The sequence below is a fragment of the Phalacrocorax aristotelis genome, chromosome 1, assembly GCF_949628215.1.
Source record: "Phalacrocorax aristotelis chromosome 1, bGulAri2.1, whole genome shotgun sequence".
In the NCBI taxonomy this organism is placed as follows: domain Eukaryota; kingdom Metazoa; phylum Chordata; class Aves; order Suliformes; family Phalacrocoracidae; genus Phalacrocorax; species Phalacrocorax aristotelis.
The window spans coordinates 170,960,956-170,983,622 of record NC_134276.1 but is presented as its reverse complement, the minus strand read 5'-3'; the positions used below and the strand labels follow the sequence as shown (position 1 = coordinate 170,983,622).

Sequence of the window (22,667 nt, the reverse complement as noted above, 5' to 3'; positions counted from 1 at the left end):
GGTGAAGAACTTTTTCCTCATTCCCCATCTAAACCTCCCCTGGTGGAACCTGAGGCTGTTTCCTCTTGTCCTCCTTTCACTTGCTACTTGGGAGGAGGGACCGACACCCACCTGGCTACAACCTCCTTGCTGGTCGTTGTGGAGAGCGGTAAGGTCTCCCCTGCGCCTCTGTTCCTCCAGGCTAAACAAGCCCCGTTCCCTCAGGCGCAGCACGGCACAGCCCACGCCTGCTCAGGCTACCCGTGTTGTGGATCAGGCGCTCCTCCACGCGCAGGGCGCAGCTGGTCATGGGGCCGGGGGTGGGCATCGGGGAGTGGAAGATGTTTGGTTGGTTTGAGGTGCAAAGTTTTCTGGCAGTCCCTTTAAAGTTGAAGGGTGACTTCAAGAAAGGCACACTTTTATGCTTGTCAATTCCATGCAGTCAAAGCTCAGTGGAATTTATTTGAACTAATTAACAGTCCTGTTACAAGCCAGAGAAATCATGTCGATAAAATACCATAAATACATCCTTATTTTCACTACGTACATTTGCTGTGAACTTAAGAAGATACAAACGCTATTTTAAACACAAATTTCCATTTTTGTTACTTTCTAAACATTACACTGTACTTCCTACACCTTCTTTTGGCAATCTGCAATTTTAACATATTTGGTCTCCAGTTGACAACATCCTTCTTTCAGTTTAGATTTTCCTTGTAAATTGACGCACTCGCTTCATCTCTTTCTCCTGTCTACGTATCGTCCTCCTTTTCTATTCGCTTGCCCGTCTTCTTGGCTCTGCGGTCAAAAGAGATACACACAACATTTGGTGCATAATTAATTGGAGTGAAGCGATATGCTCTTTCAGAAACATTTCAAGAAACAAACTTTGTTCAACACTTGTAAGAGCAAGAGAAATACAAACTTTCATCCCAGTACCATTCACCATGTTCCACAATGTTCCATTCAAGTATTTTTCCTCTAAAACCTTCCCAAGCAGATGGCTGAGGCCCATGTGTTCATTGTGCAACGACACCAACCACGGCAGCAAGCCTGGTGAGGGAGTACGGAAGGTGGTTTGAGGTGCTTTGCACCTGCGTGGTGCCTCAGCGGGATTTGCGTCTCAGACTGGAGTCAGCACGGCCTAATGCTGAGCGTGGCACTGCCCTGGGTAAGCTCCTAGGAATGCTGACGGCTCGGCCATCGGCAGGGCTTTGCAGCACCAAATCACAAAGTTGCGCACTTCTGAGTCACCCGCTTTGGACTAATCCCCTGGAGCGGGCTCGTATTCTCCAACAACCAGCGAGACCACTCAGAAAAAGCGTTACTGACCATCTTCTCTTCTGAGCAAGGGCGGTGCTCAGCAGGGTTCAAAGTTACCTCGTTTCCCTTTCAGGGAAGCACTTTCCTAGCAAGCTAGAAGGCTGAGCCTGCACGAACTAAGAGGACGCTCTGCTAGTCCGTATTCTGAACTGTGCACCTGCAGAGCAAAGTGCCTGCTGCAGCCGTGGAAATGTCACAATGAAGCACAGGCTGCAGCCTAAAGGTTTGGCCCTTCATCCGAATGAGGTGCAACAGAGGTTCTAATCTCCGCTTTCAAGAGCACTGTGACATGTATCAGTGGTCCTTGGGGTATCTTGTGAATGTTTTGTAGCCTGAGCCCTTTATGAATTTGCCCCTCGGCTGATCATCGTTCAGCCATTGCAGGTGCCTCACGAGCAATCAAAGAGACAACAGGCCACGCTCATCTAGTCTCCACTGTGCTTTGCCCAGTGCTACAAGCCAAAACCCACTCCCGGTGGCTCCTCACTTTAAAGGCAGGTACGCATTTTGCTCTCCTATCAGTAACATGGGGAAGAATTAGAAATCACGGGTCAGTTATACAGGCAAATTCCGCGTCTGCAAACAGACAAAACTAGTAACTGATCTTTCAGACTCCTCAGCGTTGCTTAGAATCTTGTGGGTTTTGGCTGGGGAAGGTTTAAGAGCCATTTTACATTTTCTAGGTGGGGAGACACCTGTCACTTCTACTGAAGAGCCTGAATTGTAACAACTTCTATCACACAGTTACCTGAATGGTTGTTTTGAACGTGGAGAACGTTTTTGCTTGTGGATTTCTTTTCCTCCAAGGTGGTGCATTATGAGGTCCTGAAGTGTATTTGTCTATAGAAGAAACATACACGTTGTTTCTTAACGTCAGGTACGATTTCAGGAAAGACTCTCTTAGCCTGATACGTGAATTCAATATTACATTAGCTGAAGCATCAAGGAATGCATCAGCAGAATATGAGCTAGTGTTAAATCCAGACTTTCCCCCCGGTGCTTTAAAGACCATTTGTAACCTTAAGGCAATCTGCTTTTATTTTTTTCTCCATATTATGTTACTTAAGTAAGTAATAATCACTGTTTCCAATACCCTGGTTTGCTTTTAATGCCAGCATAATCCCATTCATTCAAATAATAAGTTGCAGAATAAGCCTAAATTACCGCAGTTGTCCGTTTGGGTCCAACATCTTCTGTTTGTGTCAGGCTGATTCTTTTGTTTGGAGCATTTCCCACCATCTGGCTCAGGTACTGCTGAAAGGAAAGGCAGCCAAAATGGTAATGGTCATTCTTATGTCAAAATACTGCTGAGCCCACTTTTGTTTCTTTAAACGCTGTGTCCTTTCTCAACCTGGCAATTTGACGGGGTGTATTCTTCACAGTAAGAACGTTCTCTCTGTAATCTCTCTACCAATCTGCCCACATTTAATCAAAGCAAACGTTCAAAGGAAAAAGAACAAACCCACAACTATTGGTCCCAAAGATGAAGCAGTGATGTTGGGATTCATTTCACTTAACTTTACTCATCTGAAAGCAGGGGTTCCTCTCTCTGAAGGAGGTTCCTTTAACTGGAAATTAAGACAGGGAGGCCCCTCGAGATGGAGATTCAACCCAGCGTGAGAGTGATGACTGAAACCCGTGAGATGAAACCACTTTCTTAGAGTGGAAATGTAAAAATATGGTTACGTCTGAAGCAGATTGCCAGAAAGAAAGACACACAACTCAGAATCCTACCTGTGAGGTTCCTGTTGTATTTATCAACACACAGCACAATACAGACAGGTATATTTGAGGCATTTTAACAATCCTCTGTTTTAAGCTGGAACCCACCTGTACATCCATTGAACTTTGCTTCTTGGGTGACGGTGACAGTACGGTAGACTACATATGCTGATCTTCGAGGTTGTGAAGGATTGAAATAAGTCTTTCTTCCAGCTTCTCTCGCACAAGGAACAGAAGAAGCAGCCTTGTCATCCTCACTTTGGCCCCTTTGTTGGTACCTTGGTTTGCCCTTGGGGTCTGGAGTGTGAATTCCTACAAGTGAAAAAACAAACTGAAACAAAAGTGTTGTGCTCAGTGTTACCCAGAATTTGACATATTGCAGGAGGCTGGAGGCTGGGGATTCAGCCTTCTTATTGTAGCTTTACCTCCAATGTCAACATGCCTAGTGACTATTGGTATTATACTATCGACACGTCATTTCTCTAACTCCACAGAACCATTTCTTTTCCAAAACTAAACAGGGAAAAAAAGCAATTGTAACCAGCACCTAAAGAACAAAGAATGACTCTAATATGAAATGGTGAAGCTGAATGCGTGCATATTCAGTGATTTTATTTACCACAGGATGCTCAGCAACGAGAAGCGGCTGTGAAAGTGCATTACCTCCATTTTCAAAGGATCTACGATCTGTTCTGGGAACACCCTCTGTTGGTGCTCTCCTTCCCAAACTCTCTCCTCCTCTTCTGGTATTATGAAATTTGGTAGGACTTGTAGTACCATCACCTGGAAAGGCAATGCAACAGAAAGAACATGTTAGCTGCTTGTGTGTAGCCACAGGGACCCGCACTGCCTTTCCCCTCCTCCCACCTCGATGAGCCAGTGATGAGTTTAGTGCAGTGTCCTTCAGCCTCTCGTTATATATTCTTCTTTCTCTTTTGTTAGTTCTTTGGACCCTGTCTATTGGTCCAGATACCTGGGTGTTGTGTACCCTCTTGCTTTTCAGGAATGATCGTAGTACTCAAATCTCTTTAACATAAAACTGTATTAAAAGGGGTTTATCCCTGAAGTTTACACTCCTGTGAAAATAAACCTTAACTTTTGTTTTCATTAAAAGTAGCAGGTCGTATTTCCGTCCAGCAATTTTTGATGTCTGATCTAGCGATTACTCTGGTGTTCTGTTGGAGTAAGAACCTCTCTCTCGCTCTCCCCCCCCCCCTTAAATGGAACTCTATTATTACGTATTCATTAAAAAAGCTAATACAGATTGTTTTCTGTCGCGCCGCTTGTTCAAGAATGAAGGAGAGACGATGTTAGGGGGCTAAATATTTATTAATTTGTATTCCTTTGATCTAATTCTGTTGGATAAAGACCAGCATTCAAAACAAAATGGAACTCTCTTGTTCTTACCTTTTCCAAATAAGACAGATTAAAGGGGCTATTCATTTACTCTAACTTGAGTTACCTAACAGCTTGATGTATCACTATATTTTGTCATCTTGACACCCAAGAGAGCCAGCGGGGAGCGCGGAGCACCTCTTGGAAAGCGAATCATCTCCCCTTTCTTTGGCACTATCTTCTGCCACAATAAATAGCCCCATAAGAGTGCCCGTCTCTCTCCACCTGCTCATCTGCACTGAGCCTAGATGAGAAATGTCAACTATGTTCCTGACCTCGGGATGGTTAAAGCTGGACTAGATAAATCTGGATCATGAAGAAAAATGACGTGAAAGACCTATCATGTGTGTATCTCAGGAAACCTCAAATGTGGCACTATATATATATAGAGACACATGCAAACATACAGATATAGAGATACATGCATACGTATAGATATGGGGAAAAATAATGAAGTATTTTTATGCTGTTTGTAATATCGTTTTATTGTCCCTAAATTAAAAAAGAGGGGAAAACTGTCATAGTTTCTCCTTCTAGCAGTAATTTAAAAAGTGACAAACATTGTCCAAGAAGAGGAAGGGTACTTGCCTTTCTGCAAGCCTCGCTCGGAAGCTTCCAAGGGTAGTAGCTCATTTTCCCGAGGTGAATACATGGATTTTGTTAATTGGTGTTCGTGAGGGTACCGAATCCTGTAATACTCTCCTAAACATAGCCGAGGATGGGGAAAAAAAAAAACCCAAGTTAAGTAGATGGTCAGCACTGCTGTTTAGGAAAGAGTGACTCATTTCATACTTACCAGACTTATAGCATATTTCCTTTATTGCTCTTTCCTCTTCACTATCTGCAGCAGTCTTCGGCACCCATTCAGCAACATCTGTAGGATATATTTTTAAAAGTTGACTAGGTAGCTATACAAAGTCCTCCAACAGGAGACACTTATTCTGGCCAGAAAAGGGATTCCTTAATATCAGGTTATCCAAGTGCAATGAATTGCAGTTACAACAGCTATGAAGAAGGCCATGTGTGATAATTTACAATGATTCAACACCTCCTTCAGAGCTCCCTTAACAGTGTAATTCTCCTTTTACACCCAAAAGGAAACCTTCTGCTTCAACGTGTGCCCAGGGAGTGCTTGTCACGAGACCTCTGCCCAATGTTACTCTCGCGTAAGGTCTGCCGGCAGAACTGCCGAAGAAGTGCTCCTTCCCTGTGCTAGTGAAGAGATTTGCATGGATTCTCTTCACCAGACCTAAGAAGAACTCTCTGTAACAAAATGAGACTGCCAACAGCCTTTAGGAAAGGAGCTGACCCAGTTATTTCAGTTGAAGGCACACAATGGTCTTTTGTAAACAAAGCTGTGACTTCACCTTCAGTGATGAGTGTGTACAGCCCCTGTTCAAAAGTCTGTTTCCCAGAAAAGTAGTACTTCCTAAACTTGTAATTTAGTCCACCAATTTGGAGACATTTTGAAGGGGAGTTGATGGCCATCTCCAGTGTGGATCACATTTAAACTCTATTGAACGAAGAAGAGGTATGTGAATTATACTGCTCTTGGAACATACAGCCAGGCATTTCACAGGGGTTACAAACTATGTTGCCTCACTCCCATCTGGGGACTACCAGTTGCAATATTTGGAAGATTAGCTGGAAACTCTTCCAAAAACTAGTCAAAAACCCTCATTCTACTGCCTTGTAAAAGAAAGGAAAAGACTGCTTACCTTTCTCTCCCTCTTCATCATCCTCTTCATCCTGTTTGTCGTTGAGGTTTATAATCAGTGGAGGGTGAATTGGTCTTAAAATATTCTCCTGATTTCTGAGTGCATCTTGACGATGGGCTGGATGCAGAATGCCTTCTTGGACACCCTGTTGCAACGGGGCATCTGCAGAGAAGAATGTTAAATTCATTTTATGAGGAGGGAACTGGAATATCAAACCCAGGTTCAGATCAGCAGCTCTGGTTCAGAAATCATAATCATGTCGAAGGAACCGTTTATCAGAGAGATTGTGCCTTTTAGGCCTGATCTTCTGCAGAGGTTGGCAAAAGAGCATCGTCCAGCTCCAGAAAGTATGAACAAACAGACAGATATTTACTACCTAGGGAAACGCAGGATTAGCAATACCTGGGCTGAAGTGAGTGCATGAGTCTAGGTGCCCACCTGTGGAACTATTTGAAACATGCTGAATAATAGGCAGGCCTCTATCACTCCCCATGGCATCAATTTGGAAGAATTTAGCAGTGCTAAGCACAGGATTACCCGTTTTTAGCTGGTAGACCTTTCTTATCCATCTCTTTCCTGAATCACAGCTCTCTCTACTAAGTACAAAACATAGATGCTGAGAAAGAAGAGGAAGTTCATGAAGATCATTTACACTTAATTGGAAGAAAACTAGAAAAGGTATTCTTTTTCTTAGAAATATACATCTACGGATAATGTTTACAGCCAAACGATTTTGGCACTGGGATAGCATTTCTGTTAAGCATGGAAAATATGTTCAGAAGGATGAACTGGAAACACACCTGCACACACAGCACTGGAATCGGAAGGTATCTACACCAGGGGTGACGACTCCGTGTAACATCTTGTGCTCTATCCACAGATACTGCTACCAGTGGCCCTGCCAACCTCTGCTACCACAACATGCACTGCTTTTCACTTCTCTTCAATGAGTGCCTGCCGACGGACCACTTGCACTACCAGAGAGATGTGGTCTAGCAAATACCCAAGCAAAGCAGCAGTTTTGCTCCACGGATCGGGGCTACCTGAACTCCCATTTGTGACTTCATCTTTCACGTAGCTGACAGTTAGGAAGATCCATAACGTGACAGCTGTAAACTTTCATAGGGCAACCCTATTCAAATGCCAGTGCCGCTCCTTTCTTTGCCTTGGTCTTGCTGGGGCAGCACATCATCCCAGACTGATTTGCCACGGTACGTTTCCCGACCCTAATTTACATTACGTAAGCACTGGAGGGAAGCACTGGAAGGATGTTGCTGTGTATGGACTTACTCTAAGGAACAAACTGCTGAGAGAATACTTGTACTCACTGTCAGTAGGTGGCAAAAACAGTCCATTGATATGACGAGGTTTCCTGTGATGGAAGGCACAGGTGATCCTCGTGCAGCCCAAGGGTTGTGTTTCCCAGAAGCAGGAGATGTTGCTGTTCTTTTGCTGCAGGAGAAAACAGTTTTCAGATTTTGTAAATAGAACCCTCGAAAGGGACTAAATGGATGAATACGTGGTGCACTACTCTCAGCATGTGACTAAGATTTTGTGGGACCACCTTCTGATATCTGAGAACATTTGAAATTATCTCTAATTTTCTCTCAAGCTCCAGATATAACTCTAAAGTTATCTCCAGTTAGCTCAGTGGAGCTTTCATGATGTCAGGCTGTTCCTAGATAAAAATAGGAGTAAATCAGTCTATTTACTGTAGTGCAGACTTTTCATGAGATGCTGGGAAGAAAAACAATCTGTTAGTCACTTAAATGACACGTGGCTGAGTTTCCCATCCGGCACAGTTGGATTATCAGGTCAATCTCAAATACAATGTCAAATGCCATCAGAAAGATTCCCAACAAAAACGGCAAGAAACATAAGGTTTCAGGGCCTTGTAGTCCTTGTACAGAGTTGCCAGTACTCGATTGTAAAACAAGGGCACAAATCTGTCCATATCCTGCGTATGAACTACATCCTGGCTGAGAGCTTTAAATGCCAGGTTGTACATTATTTCTTCATGAGTTTCTGAGTAACTCTCTAAAGGAAGACAAAGCCACACTTGAAAACAGTTGAATGTTTGAAGGTAGGGTTTACCCAGTTCCAGACTTCAGCAGCTGGCTCTGGGAGCAGCATCTCCAAAACGCACCGCTTTTACACTCTAGTCAGTATCGCCCACAGTTTAGATGATCATGAGCTCTTCTGACCACTTCCAAAAACCAGGTATCTGATCTAGAGATGCGGCCATGACCCAGGCAGAGTGACGGGTCAACTTCTAACTTGACATCCTAAACCTCCCTTTCAACACGGATGAATCAGGAAATCCAAGGATACAACCGACTCTAAAATCTGTGGCATTTACCTGTACATAGCGGGAACACAACTGGAAATAGTGGTCACTACCAGCTCTGGCCATCGTTGCCTCTCCTGCTTCTCCTCCACGATCTTAATACTGCTAGAGCATACATGGAAATTGTGAAGGTACCAACATTCAGGCAAATTGTAATCTTTACCTGAAAGGAGCAGTTTTCTCTCAAAAACTGGGCCTGCAGAACCTAGGCTCTGCTGTGTTTTTAAAAACAGAGCTCCAAGGGCAGCAAAATGCCCTTGGGCGAAGGAGCTGTTACCTTCTCCAGGCTTCTGAACCACGAAGGCGGTTGCTAACCGGTATAGAATGTTACACTTCCACAGTTGCCAGACGCTCTTCCAGCTCGTGACATCAGCATGATGGTGCTGTGTGACCTGTCTTGAACATCATCCCTTAGTTCCTTTGCTTATGAGTAAAGTATGGAAAATCGGACCATTTCAAAGAGTCTCCCCTTCTGGTGTTTCCTGAATGTAAAACGGAACAAACCCATTCGGCGGGCCTTAAGGAACACCCTCCTCCTTGCGGCAGGAACTGTGGTCTTAGGCACACATCTTTGATACCACCCAGGAAAACCTCGTCCTTTGACTCCTTTTTAACCAAAATCCTTGTGCCCAGTGTTTTTCTCACTGTACCTCTTTCTTTGGATTCAGAAACTTGCTGCTTCCTGCTAGGACCCTGTCAGCTGTCAACTGCTTACATTGTCACGGTTCCTGTTGGGGCAGGAGCAGCCCCACAAAGAAAGTGTTAACGCTGCCAAGAGCTGTCCCAACAGGGGCTCTTTGCAGCTGTATAGCTGTGCCTCCGTGAGGCACAGACGAAGGTACGATCAGGAAGAGTCAACCCTCTTTTGGGTTTGCGTGGCAAGGTTTTGGTTGCGGGAGGGGCTACAGGGGTGGCTTCTGTGAGAAGCTGCTAGGAGCTTCCCTCATGCCCAACAGAGCCAATGCCAGCTTGCTCCAAGACAGACCCGCTGCTGGCCACGCTGAGCCCATCAGGGATGGTGGTAGCGCCCCTGGGACAGCATATGTCAGAAGGGGGAAAAAAACCCCGTGTGCAACAGTTCTCAGAGAGAAGAGTGAGACTATGGGATAGAATCAACTATTCAGACACCCAGGTCAGTGAAGGAGGAGGGGGAGGAGGTGCTCCGGATGCTGGAGAAGAGATTCCCCTGTAGCCTGTGGTGAAGGCCATGATGAGGCAGGCTGTCCTCCTGCAGCACATGGAGGTCCCCAAGCCGGAGCATATGGTTGTGCCCGAAGGAGGCTATAAGCCTGTGAAGGACCCCGCACCAGAGCAGGCTCCTGGCAGGACCTGTGGCCCCGTGGAGAGAGGAGCCCACGCTGGACCAGGTTTGCTGGCAGGACTTGTGAGCCCATCGGGGGGAATCCACGCTGGAGCAGCCTGATCCTGAAGGACTGCATCCCATGAAAGGGACCCATGCTGGAGCAGTTTGTGAAGAACTGTAGACCGTGAGAAGCCTCCACATTGGAGAAGATCACGGAGGACTGTCTCCCATGAGAGGGACACCATGCTGGAGCAGGGGAAGAGCATGAGGAGGAGATGAGGTCTCCCCTTAGCCTCCTCTTCTCCAGACTGAATAAACCAAGCATATTTAGCTGCTCCTCATACGGTTTCTTCTCCAAACCCTTCGCCAACTTGGCCCTTCGCTGGACACTCTCTAGTAGCTTTGTATCCTTAATGTCGTGTGGTGCTCAGAACTGTACACGCTATTCGAGGTGAGGCTGCACCAGCACAGAGCAGAGGGGGACAATCCCCTCCTTCGACCAGCTGCAGTGCAGTGCTTGAGGCACCCCAGCACACAGCTGACCCTCTTGGCTGCCAGGGTACACTCTTGGCTCATGTTCACCTTCCTGTCAACTAGAACCCCAAATCCCTCTCCGCGGGGCTGCTCTCCAGGCTCTTGTTCCCCAGTCTCTGTTTACATCCAGGGTTGCCACACTGCAGGTGCAAAATCCGGTGCTTGCCCTTGTTAAAGTTCATATCGTTAGTGATTGCCCAGCTCTCCAGGCTGTCCAGATCTCTCTGCAGGGCCTCTTTGACCTCAAGAGTGTCAACAGCTCCACCTATTTTTGTGTCATCAGCAAACTTAATTAGTGTTCCTTCCAGTCCTGCATCAGGGTTGTTTATAAAGACATTAAAGAGTACCGGCCCCTAGATGGGTCCATGTGGATCCCCACCAGTGACTGGCCGCCAGCCCGGTGTAACCCCATTTACTATGACCCTTTGAGCCTGACCAGTCAGCCACTTGCTCACCCACTGCGTTACATGTTTATCCAGCTGTATGCTGGACATTTTGTCCAGGAGGATGCTGTAACAGACAGTACCAAAAGCTTTCCTGAAATCCAAACAGGGAACATTGATTGGCTTTTCTTGGTTGACTGGGTGGTAACGTTGTCATAGAAGGAAATGGAGTTTGTTAAGCAGGACTTCCCCCTTGTGAGCCCGTGCTGGCTGGGACCAAGAACTGCATTGTCTTTCAAGTGGTTTTCAGTAACTCCGAGCATAATCTTCTCCATGATTTTGCCAGGCGCAGAAGTGAAACTGACAGGCCTGTGTTACTGGGGTCATCACTGTGGCCCTCCCTGAAGATTAAGACAAGGTTTGCCAGCTTCCAGTCAACTGGGACCTCTCCAGGTTCCCAAAACTATTGAAAAATCATCAGGAGAGGTCTCACTATGACATCAGCCAGCTCTTTCAGCACCCTTGGATGAAACCCGTCAGGCCACATCGACTTATAGGGACGTCGCTGGAGCAGCAAGTCCCACACTGGTTTGGGATTCATTGGGATTTATCATTCCACAGTCACGGTTCCCTAGCCCAGGGCTCTGGGGGTCCCTGAGCCCACCATCGCTGTTGAAGACTGAGGTGAAGAAAGCATTAAACATCTCTGCCTTGCCTATGTCCCTGCTTGTGAGGTGACCGTTCTCATCAAGCTACGGGCCAATGTTACTTCTGGCCTGACTTTTGCCATTGACATATTGAAAAAAGCCCTGCTTATTTTCCCTCACGGTACTGGCCAGAGTCAACCCTTACTGAGCTTTGGCCGCACATATTTCCTGCCATGCCCCATCCCCCGGTGCTGCCCAGGGGGAGGAGGTAGAGGAAAATCAGGACTGAGGTTGAGCCTGGGAAGAGCTGGGGGTGGCGGGAAGGGGTTTTGAGGTGCCGTTTTTATTTCTCTTCACCATGATCACTCTCATTTGATCGGCAACAAATAAGGCAAGTTCCCTGAGTGGACGCTGGTTTGCCCAGAGAGACAGTGAGGGGTGAGTGACCTCTTCCTGTCCTCAGCTCCAGCCACCTGTAGTCACATTGTCTCTCCCCTGGCCAGCTGAGGATGCGGGCAGCGCCAGAGCAGCTTTGGTGGGCAGCCGGCCTCCAGCCAGGGTCAACCCACCACAGACTCCCAGGCCGGACACCGAGGCCCAGAGCCCAGCTATCGCAAGGCGGCGACTGCCCCGACGGCAGCAGCATCGGCCACAGCGAGGTCCCCGCAGCCAGGCCGGGGCAGGAACGACAGCCTGAGGAGCGGCCGCCCGGCCACGGGAACGGTACCGCCAACGGGCAAGGGCCGCCGCCACGGCGATGGGCCGCGCCACCAGCCGGCCACCTCAGCCCGGCGCCAAGTACAGCTGGGACGGGACAGGAGCCGCCGCTGTGGGAAGCGGGGCCGGGGCCGGGGCCGGGGCCGGGGCCGGGGCTGCTGGCCGGGCGGAGAGGCGGAGAGCGGCGGAGCCACCGCCTGGCCGAGGGCCGAGGGCTGCTGGCCGGAGAGAGGCGGCCACGCCCCGCCCCGCCCCGCCGTCCCCGGCGCACAGGTGCCTCGCGGGGCTCCTGCGGGAGGCGACGGACTCCATTTCCCGCCGCGCACGGCGGTGGTGGGGCGGCGCAGGCGCAGTTCCGGCTGGGCGCGGGGCCGGCGGCGGCAGGCGCCGTGTCTGTTCGTGACCGAGGTGAAGGAGGAGCCGCCGGCCAAGCGGGAGCGGCAGGTGGCCGGGCCGGGCCGGGGCGGTGGCACGGAGGGACGCACTGACTGACGGACAGAGGGAGGGAGGGAGGGATTCAGGCAGGCGGGTCCGCCGTCCCCGCGGGGGGGCTGGGCGGGGTGACACTCCCCAAATGGTTATTCCTTCATGGAGAAAAGCCAACTGGGGCTTACATCTGGAGGTGGGATCCGCTGTTTCTCCCGGATCACTTCTTTCTTTGCTCTTTTCAAGCGGAGAAGTGTTTATCGGGCAGCACCGATACAGAGGATGTAACGCCAGGGTGCTTTTGCCACCTTGCATTCCCCTGGTCTGTGCATTGCACTAACACGGTGCTATTGACCGTCAGCTCCAAACCGAAAGCTGGGAGCAGCTCGTCACGGTGAATTTCTGTTGCCGTCGTAACCCAGGAAGACTCACCTCCAACTTTAGCAGCGCTGGACTGGCACCCGTCTGGTTTCCATGCACTGCGTAAGGTGGAAGGCAAAGCCATCTCTAAATGCTCCTCAGGAATGGAAAAGAGGGAGAGAGTTTGCAGATAGATTGCCTTTGTTTTGTTGCCTTAGAGCATTTTCCAAAGTGTTGTGCCCTGAAGAAACGAGGGTGTCTCTCGATAGCGTTAGAAATCAGCAATGTGAGGTATAACGCTGGACTTAGGGAGGGCAGCTGTGAGGAGCAAGAACCCATATGAGAACCTGGCAGTAATGCAGCCACGATGAGGGTTTAAAATACCTGTCTTCTTTTCAGCCATTTAAAGTTTTGGCAACTGAAGCTATAACTGGGAAGGCGTTAGAGGCAGACACATACAGTGCAATTTCTACTGGAGAGGTGGACGTGACCTGCTGTTCATGTACAGTTTTAGGCTGATGTTCAGTACCTAATTTATGAATTGAAATGGATATAAAATCTCTGTAGTGACAAATGAGAATTCACGCCTTGCCTTTTGTGTAGCTGGTTTCAGTACTCTGCAGGGCATGGTTACCTCAGTCAACTGGTAGGTTTATCCCTCTGGAAGCTCTAGGGCAAGGCTATCTCGGGGCCAGGGTGGAATGAACACCCAACAAGTGAGCCAAAGAAAGCTATAAATGACACTTGTATCTCAGGTCTGGTTTTCAAGTACTGTTAGTTTAAACCAGCGTGGGGATGTGTCACGCAGCGAGTCTGTGACAACTCAGAAATGCAATCTTTATGTCCTCAATGCACGAAAGGTTGAATATCCTCCATTTCTTTGTCTCCTCTTTGGAGCCTTAATGACAGAGAGAACCAGGCAGAAGGGGATTAAGAAATATCTGGAAAACACGTGCATATTTTTTTGGTTTTGTGGATCTTGGTGCCTTTGCTGCTGTGACAGGGAAATCATAATGAAGGATGTGATCACACAGAGCACTGAATTCTTCCATTCCTCTGATCTCACTCAAGAGTAACTAACACCTCACAGGAACTATGAATATCTCACTGAGGCCAACCGTCAACCTGGCAGTGCCACGTCCACCACTAAACTGTGTCCCTAAGCTCCGCATCAGCCTCCAGGGATGGTAACACAACCACGTCCCTGGGCGGCCTCTTCCAGTGCCTGGCAACTCTTTTGGTGAAGAAGTTTTTCCCCATTCCCAATCTAAACCTCCCTGGTGTAACTTGAGGCTGTTTCCTCTTGTACTCATTTCACTTGGTCGGTTTGAGGTGCAGAGTTTTCTGGCAGTCCCTTTAAAGTTGAAGGGTGACTTCAAGAAAGGCACACTTTTATGCTTGTCAATTCCATGCAGTCAAAGCTCAGTGGAATTTATTTGAACTAATTAACAGTCCTGTTACAAGCCAGAGAAATCATGTCGATAAAATACCATAAATACATCCTTATTTTCACTACGTACATTTGCTGTGAACTTAAGAAGATACAAACGCTATTTTTAAACACAAATTTCCATTTTTGTTACTTTCTAAACATTACACTGTACTTCCTACACCTTCTTTTGGCAATCTGCAATTTTAACATATTTGGTCTCCAGTTGACAACATCCTTCTTTCAGTTTAGATTTTCCTTGTAAATTGACGCACTCGCTTCATCTCTTTCTCCTGTCTACGTATCGTCCTCCTTTTCTATTCGCTTGCCCGTCTTCTTGGCTCTGCGGTCAAAAGAGATACACACAACATTTGGTGCATAATTAATTGGAGTGAAGCGATATGCTCTTTCAGAAACATTTCAAGAAACAAACTTTGTTCAACACTTGTAAGAGCAAGAGAAATACAAACTTTCATCCCAGTACCATTCACCATGTTCCACAATGTTCCATTCAAGTATTTTTCCTCTAAAACCTTCCCAAGCAGATGGCTGAGGCCCATGTGTTCATTGTGCAACGACACCAACCACGGCAGCAAGCCTGGTGAGGGAGTACGGAAGGTGGTTTGAGGTGCTTTGCACCTGCGTGGTGCCTCAGCGGGATTTGCGTCTCAGACTGGAGTCAGCACGGCCTAATGCTGAGCGTGGCACTGCCCTGGGTAAGCTCCTAGGAATGCTGACGGCTCGGCCATCGGCAGGGCTTTGCAGCACCAAATCACAAAGTTGCGCACTTCTGAGTCACCCGCTTTGGACTAATCCCCTGGAGCGGGCTCGTATTCTCCAACAACCAGCGAGATCACTCAGAAAAAGCGTTACTGACCATCTTCTCTTCTGAGCAAGGGCGGTGCTCAGCAGGGTTCAAAGTTACCTCGTTTCCCTTTCAGGGAAGCACTTTCCTAGCAAGCTAGAAGGCTGAGCCTGCACGAACTAAGAGGACGCTCTGCTAGTCCGTATTCTGAACTGTGCACCTGCAGAGCAAAGTGCCTGCTGCGGCCGTGGAAATGTCACAATGAAGCACAGGCTGCAGCCTAAAGGTTTGGCCCTTCATCCGAATGAGGTGCAACAGAGGTTCTAATCTCCGCTTTCAAGAGCACTGTGACATGTATCAGTGGTCCTTGGGGTATCTTGTGAATGTTTTGTAGCCTGAGCCCTTTATGAATTTCCCCCTCGGCTGATCATCGTTCAGCCATTGCAGGTGCCTCACGAGCAATCAAAGAGACAACAGGCCACACTCATCTAGTCGCCACTGTGCTTTGCCCAGTGCTACAAGCCAAAACCCACTCCCGGTGGCTCCTCACTTTAAAGGCAGGTACGCATTTTGCTTTCCTATCAGTAACATGGGGAAGAATTAGAAATCACGGGTCAGTTATACAGGCAAATTCCGCGTCTGCAAACAGACAAAACTAGTAACTGATCTTTCAGACTCCTCAGCGTTGCTTAGAATCTTGTGGGTTTTGGCTGGGGAAGGTTTAAGAGCCATTTTACATTTTCTAGGTGGGGAGACACCTGTCACTTCTACTGAAGAGCCTGAATTGTAACAACTTCTATCACACAGTTACCTGAATGGTTGTTTTGAACGTGGAGAACGTTTTTGCTTGTGGATTTCTTTTCCTCCAAGGTGGTGCATTATGAGGTCCTGAAGTGTATTTGTCTATAGAAGAAACATACACGTTGTTTCTTAACGTCAGGTACGATTTCAGGAAAGACTCTCTTAGCCTGATACGTGAATTCAATATTACATTAGCTGAAGCATCAAGGAATGCATCAGCAGAATATGAGCTAGTGTTAAATCCAGACTTTCCCCCCGGTGCTTTAAAGACCATTTGTAACCTTAAGGCAATCTGCTTTTATTTTTTTCTCCATATTATGTTACTTAAGTAAGTAATAATCACTGTTTCCAATACCCTGGTTTGCTTTTAATGCCAGCATAATCCCATTCATTCAAATAATAAGTTGCAGAATAAGCCTAAATTACCGCAGTTGTCCGTTTGGGTCCAACATCTTCTGTTTGTGTCAGGCTGATTCTTTTGTTTGGAGCATTTCCCACCATCTGGCTCAGGTACTGCTGAAAGGAAAGGCAGCCAAAATGGTAATGGTCATTCTTATGTCAAAATACTGCTGAGCCCACTTTTGTTTCTTTAAACGCTGTGTCCTTTCTCAACCTGGCAATTTGACGGGGTGTATTCTTCACAGTAAGAACGTTCTCTCTGTAATCTCTCTACCAATCTGCCCACATTTAATCAAAGCAAACGTTCAAAGGAAAAAGAACAAACCCACAACTATTGGTCCCAAAGATGAAGCAGTGATGTTGGGATTCATTTCACTTAACTTTACTCATCTGAAAGCAGGGGTTCCTCTCTCTGAAGGAGGTTCCTTTAACTGGAAATTAAGACAGGGAGGCCCCTCGAGATGGAGATTCAACCCAGCGTGAGAGTGATGACTGAAACCCGTGAGATGAAACCACTTTCTTAGAGTGGAAATGTAAAAATATGGTTACATCTGAAGCAGATTGCCAGAAAGAAAGACACACAACTCAGAATCCTACCTGTGAGGTTCCTGTTGTATTTATCAACACACAGCACAATACAGACAGGTATATTTGAGGCATTTTAACAATCCTCTGTTTTAAGCTGGAACCCACCTGTACATCCATTGAACTTTGCTTCTTGGGTGACGGTGACAGTACGGTAGACTACATATGCTGATCTTCGAGGTTGTGAAGGATTGAAATAAGTCTTTCTTCCAGCTTCTCTCGCACAAGGAACAGAAGAAGCAGCCTTGTCATCCTCACTTTGGCCCCTTTGTTGGTACCTTGGTTTGCCCTTGGGGTCTGGAGTGTGAATTCCTACAAGTGAAAAAACAAACTGAAACAAAAGTGTTGTGCTCAGTGTTACCCAGAATTTGACATATTGCAGGAGGCTGGAGGCTGGGGATTCAGCCTTCTTATTGTAGCTTTACCTCCAATGTCAACATGCCTAGTGACTATTGGTATTATACTATCGACACGTCATTTCTCTAACTCCACAGAACCATTTCTTTTCCAAAACTAAACAGGGAAAAAAAGCAATTGTAACCAGCACCTAAAGAACAAAGAATGACTCTAATATGAAATGGTGAAGCTGAATGCGTGCATATTCAGTGATTTTATTTACCACAGGATGCTCAGCAACGAGAAGCGGCTGTGAAAGTGCATTACCTCCATTTTCAAAGGATCTACGATCTGTTCTGGGAACACCCTCTGTTGGTGCTCTCCTTCCCAAACTCTCTCCTCCTCTTCTGGTATTATGAAATTTGGTAGGACTTGTAGTACCATCACCTGGAAAGGCAATGCAACAGAAAGAACATGTTAGCTGCTTGTGTGTAGCCACAGGGACCCGCACTGCCTTTCCCCTCCTCCCACCTCGATGAGCCAGTGATGAGTTTAGTGCAGTGTCCTTCAGCCTCTCGTTATATATTCTTCTTTCTCTTTTGTTAGTTCTTTGGACCCTGTCTATTGGTCCAGATACCTGGGTGTTGTGTACCCTCTTGCTTTTCAGGAATGATCGTAGTACTCAAATCTCTTTAACATAAAACTGTATTAAAAGGGGTTTATCCCTGAAGTTTACACTCCTGTGAAAATAAACCTTAACTTTTGTTTTCATTAAAAGTAGCAGGTCGTATTTCCGTCCAGCAATTTTTGATGTCTGATCTAGCGATTACTCTGGTGTTCTGTTGGAGTAAGAACCTCTCTCTCGCTCTCCCCCCCCCCCTTAAATGGAACTCTATTATTACGTATTCATTAAAAAAGCTAATACAGATTGTTTTCTGTCGCGCCGCTTGTTCAAGAATGAAGGAGAGACGATGTTAGGGGGCTAAATATTTATTAATTTGTATTCCTTTGATCTAATTCTGTTGGATAAAGACCAGCATTCAAAACAAAATGGAACTCTCTTGTTCTTACCTTTTCCAAATAAGACAGATTAAAGGGGCTATTCATTTACTCTAACTTGAGTTACCTAACAGCTTGATGTATCACTATATTTTGTCATCTTGACACCCAAGAGAGCCAGCGGGGAGCGCGGAGCACCTCTTGGAAAGCGAATCATCTCCCCTTTCTTTGGCACTATCTTCTGCCACAATAAATAGCCCCATAAGAGTGCCCGTCTCTCTCCACCTGCTCATCTGCACTGAGCCTAGATGAGAAATGTCAACTATGTTCCTGACCTCGGGATGGTTAAAGCTGGACTAGATAAATCTGGATCATGAAGAAAAATGACGTGAAAGACCTATCATGTGTGTATCTCAGGAAACCTCAAATGTGGCACTATATATATATAGAGACACATGCAAACATACAGATATAGAGATACATGCATACGTATAGATATGGGGAAAAATAATGAAGTATTTTTATGCTGTTTGTAATATCGTTTTATTGTCCCTAAATTAAAAAAGAGGGGAAAACTGTCATAGTTTCTCCTTCTAGCAGTAATTTAAAAAGTGACAAACATTGTCCAAGAAGAGGAAGGGTACTTGCCTTTCTGCAAGCCTCGCTCGGAAGCTTCCAAGGGTAGTAGCTCATTTTCCCGAGGTGAATACATGGATTTTGTTAATTGGTGTTCGTGAGGGTACCGAATCCTGTAATACTCTCCTAAACATAGCCGAGGATGGGGAAAAAAAAAAACCCAAGTTAAGTAGATGGTCAGCACTGCTGTTTAGGAAAGAGTGACTCATTTCATACTTACCAGACTTATAGCATATTTCCTTTATTGCTCTTTCCTCTTCACTATCTGCAGCAGTCTTCGGCACCCATTCAGCAACATCTGTAGGATATATTTTTAAAAGTTGACTAGGTAGCTATACAAAGTCCTCCAACAGGAGACACTTATTCTGGCCAGAAAAGGGATTCCTTAATATCAGGTTATCCAAGTGCAATGAATTGCAGTTACAACAGCTATGAAGAAGGCCATGTGTGATGATTTACAATGATTCAACACCTCCTTCAGAGCTCCCTTAACAGTGTAATTCTCCTTTTACACCCAAAAGGAAACCTTCTGCTTCAACGTGTGCCCAGGGAGTGCTTGTCACGAGACCTCTGCCCAATGTTACTCTCGCGTAAGGTCTGCCGGCAGAACTGCCGAAGAAGTGCTCCTTCCCTGTGCTAGTGAAGAGATTTGCATGGATTCTCTTCACCAGACCTAAGAAGAACTCTCTGTAACAAAATGAGACTGCCAACAGCCTTTAGGAAAGGAGCTGACCCAGTTATTTCAGTTGAAGGCACACAATGGTCTTTTGTAAACAAAGCTGTGACTTCACCTTCAGTGATGAGTGTGTACAGCCCCTGTTCAAAAGTCTGTTTCCCAGAAAAGTAGTACTTCCTAAACTTGTAATTTAGTCCACCAATTTGGAGACATTTTGAAGGGGAGTTGATGGCCATCTCCAGTGTGGATCACATTTAAACTCTATTGAACGAAGAAGAGGTATGTGAATTATACTGCTCTTGGAACATACAGCCAGGCATTTCACAGGGGTTACAAACTATGTTGCCTCACTCCCATCTGGGGACTACCAGTTGCAATATTTGGAAGATTAGCTGGAAACTCTTCCAAAAACTAGTCAAAAACCCTCATTCTACTGCCTTGTAAAAGAAAGGAAAAGACTGCTTACCTTTCTCTCCCTCTTCATCATCCTCTTCATCCTGTTTGTCGTTGAGGTTTATAATCAGTGGAGGGTGAATTGGTCTTAAAATATTCTCCTGATTTCTGAGTGCATCTTGACGATGGGCTGGATGCAGAATGCCTTCTTGGACACCCTGTTGCAACGGGGCATCTGCAGAGAAGAATGTTAAATTCATTTTATGAGGAGGGAACTGGAATATCAAACCCAGGTTCAGATCAGCAGCTCTGGTTCAGAAATCATAATCATGTCGAAGGAACCGTTTATCAGAGAGATTGTGCCTTTTAGGCCTGATCTTCTGCAGAGGTTGGCAAAAGAGCATCGTCCAGCTCCAGAAAGTATGAACAAACAGACAGATATTTACTACCTAGGGAAACGCAGGATTAGCAATACCTGGGCTGAAGTGAGTGCATGAGTCTAGGTGCCCACCTGTGGAACTATTTGAAACATGCTGAATAATAGGCAGGCCTCTATCACTCCCCATGGCATCAATTTGGAAGAATTTAGCAGTGCTAAGCACAGGATTACCCGTTTTTAGCTGGTAGACCTTTCTTATCCATCTCTTTCCTGAATCACAGCTCTCTCTACTAAGTACAAAACATAGATGCTGAGAAAGAAGAGGAAGTTCATGAAGATCATTTACACTTAATTGGAAGAAAACTAGAAAAGGTATTCTTTTTCTTAGAAATATACATCTACGGATAATGTTTACAGCCAAACGATTTTGGCACTGGGATAGCATTTCTGTTAAGCATGGAAAATATGTTCAGAAGGATGAACTGGAAACACACCTGCACACACAGCACTGGAATCGGAAGGTATCTACACCAGGGGTGACGACTCCGTGTAACATCTTGTGCTCTATCCACAGATACTGCTACCAGTGGCCCTGCCAACCTCTGCTACCACAACATGCACTGCTTTTCACTTCTCTTCAATGAGTGCCTGCCGACGGACCACTTGCACTACCAGAGAGATGTGGTCTAGCAAATACCCAAGCAAAGCAGCAGTTTTGCTCCACGGATCGGGGCTACCTGAACTCCCATTTGTGACTTCATCTTTCACGTAGCTGACAGTTAGGAAGATCCATAACGTGACAGCTGTAAACTTTCATAGGGCAACCCTATTCAAATGCCAGTGCCGCTCCTTTCTTTGCCTTGGTCTTGCTGGGGCAGCACATCATCCCAGACTGATTTGCCACGGTACGTTTCCCGACCCTAATTTACATTACGTAAGCACTGGAGGGAAGCACTGGAAGGATGTTGCTGTGTATGGACTTACTCTAAGGAACAAACTGCTGAGAGAATACTTGTACTCACTGTCAGTAGGTGGCAAAAACAGTCCATTGATATGACGAGGTTTCCTGTGATGGAAGGCACAGGTGATCCTCGTGCAGCCCAAGGGTTGTGTTTCCCAGAAGCAGGAGATGTTGCTGTTCTTTTGCTGCAGGAGAAAACAGTTTTCAGATTTTGTAAATAGAACCCTCGAAAGGGACTAAATGGATGAATACGTGGTGCACTACTCTCAGCATGTGACTAAGATTTTGTGGGACCACCTTCTGATATCTGAGAACATTTGAAATTATCTCTAATTTTCTCTCAAGCTCCAGATATAACTCTAAAGTTATCTCCAGTTAGCTCAGTGGAGCTTTCATGATGTCAGGCTGTTCCTAGATAAAAATAGGAGTAAATCAGTCTATTTACTGTAGTGCAGACTTTTCATGAGATGCTGGGAAGAAAAACAATCTGTTAGTCACTTAAATGACACGTGGCTGAGTTTCCCATCCGGCACAGTTGGATTATCAGGTCAATCTCAAATACAATGTCAAATGCCATCAGAAAGATTCCCAACAAAAACGGCAAGAAACATAAGGTTTCAGGGCCTTGTAGTCCTTGTACAGAGTTGCCAGTACTCGATTGTAAAACAAGGGCACAAATCTGTCCATATCCTGCGTATGAACTACATCCTGGCTGAGAGCTTTAAATGCCAGGTTGTACATTATTTCTTCATGAGTTTCTGAGTAACTCTCTAAAGGAAGACAAAGCCACACTTGAAAACAGTTGAATGTTTGAAGGTAGGGTTTACCCAGTTCCAGACTTCAGCAGCTGGCTCTGGGAGCAGCATCTCCAAAACGCACCGCTTTTACACTCTAGTCAGTATCGCCCACAGTTTAGATGATCATGAGCTCTTCTGACCACTTCCAAAAACCAGGTATCTGATCTAGAGATGCGGCCATGACCCAGGCAGAGTGACGGGTCAACTTCTAACTTGACATCCTAAACCTCCCTTTCAACACGGATGAATCAGGAAATCCAAGGATACAACCGACTCTAAAATCTGTGGCATTTACCTGTACATAGCGGGAACACAACTGGAAATAGTGGTCACTACCAGCTCTGGCCATCGTTGCCTCTCCTGCTTCTCCTCCACGATCTTAATACTGGTAGAGCATACATGGAAATTGTGAAGGTACCAACATTCAGGCAAATTGTAATCTTTACCTGAAAGGAGCAGTTTTCTCTCAAAAACTGGGCCTGCAGAACCTAGGCTCTGCTGTGTTTTTAAAAACAGAGCTCCAAGGGCAGCAAAATGCCCTTGGGCGAAGGAGCTGTTACCTTCTCCAGGCTTCTGAACCACGAAGGCGGTTGCTAACCGGTATAGAATGTTACACT

At 46.2% G+C, this 22,667-nt stretch overlaps 2 protein-coding genes across 2 annotated transcripts; both read right to left on the bottom strand.

Moving 5' to 3' along the window:
• Positions 1 to 714: 714 nt before the first annotated feature.
• Positions 715 to 8,550, bottom strand: LOC142056167 (uncharacterized protein C12orf50 homolog). The gene is made up of 9 exons (XM_075090564.1): positions 8,497 to 8,550; positions 7,466 to 7,640; positions 6,138 to 6,299; positions 5,216 to 5,293; positions 5,008 to 5,121; positions 3,688 to 3,807; positions 3,133 to 3,336; positions 2,051 to 2,142; positions 715 to 777 (listed from the first exon to the last, which is right to left on the bottom strand). The coding sequence occupies exons 1-9, from the start codon at positions 8,548 to 8,550 to the stop codon at positions 715 to 717; spliced, it is 1,062 nt and encodes a 353-aa protein (XP_074946665.1).
• Positions 8,551 to 14,563: 6,013 nt separating this feature from the next.
• On the bottom strand, positions 14,564 to 22,399 carry LOC142056126 (uncharacterized protein C12orf50 homolog). Its single transcript, XM_075090448.1, has 9 exons — positions 22,346 to 22,399; positions 21,315 to 21,489; positions 19,987 to 20,148; positions 19,065 to 19,142; positions 18,857 to 18,970; positions 17,537 to 17,656; positions 16,982 to 17,185; positions 15,900 to 15,991; positions 14,564 to 14,626 (listed from the first exon to the last, which is right to left on the bottom strand). The coding sequence occupies exons 1-9, from the start codon at positions 22,397 to 22,399 to the stop codon at positions 14,564 to 14,566; spliced, it is 1,062 nt and encodes a 353-aa protein (XP_074946549.1).
• Between the last annotated feature and the right edge of the window lie 268 nt (positions 22,400 to 22,667).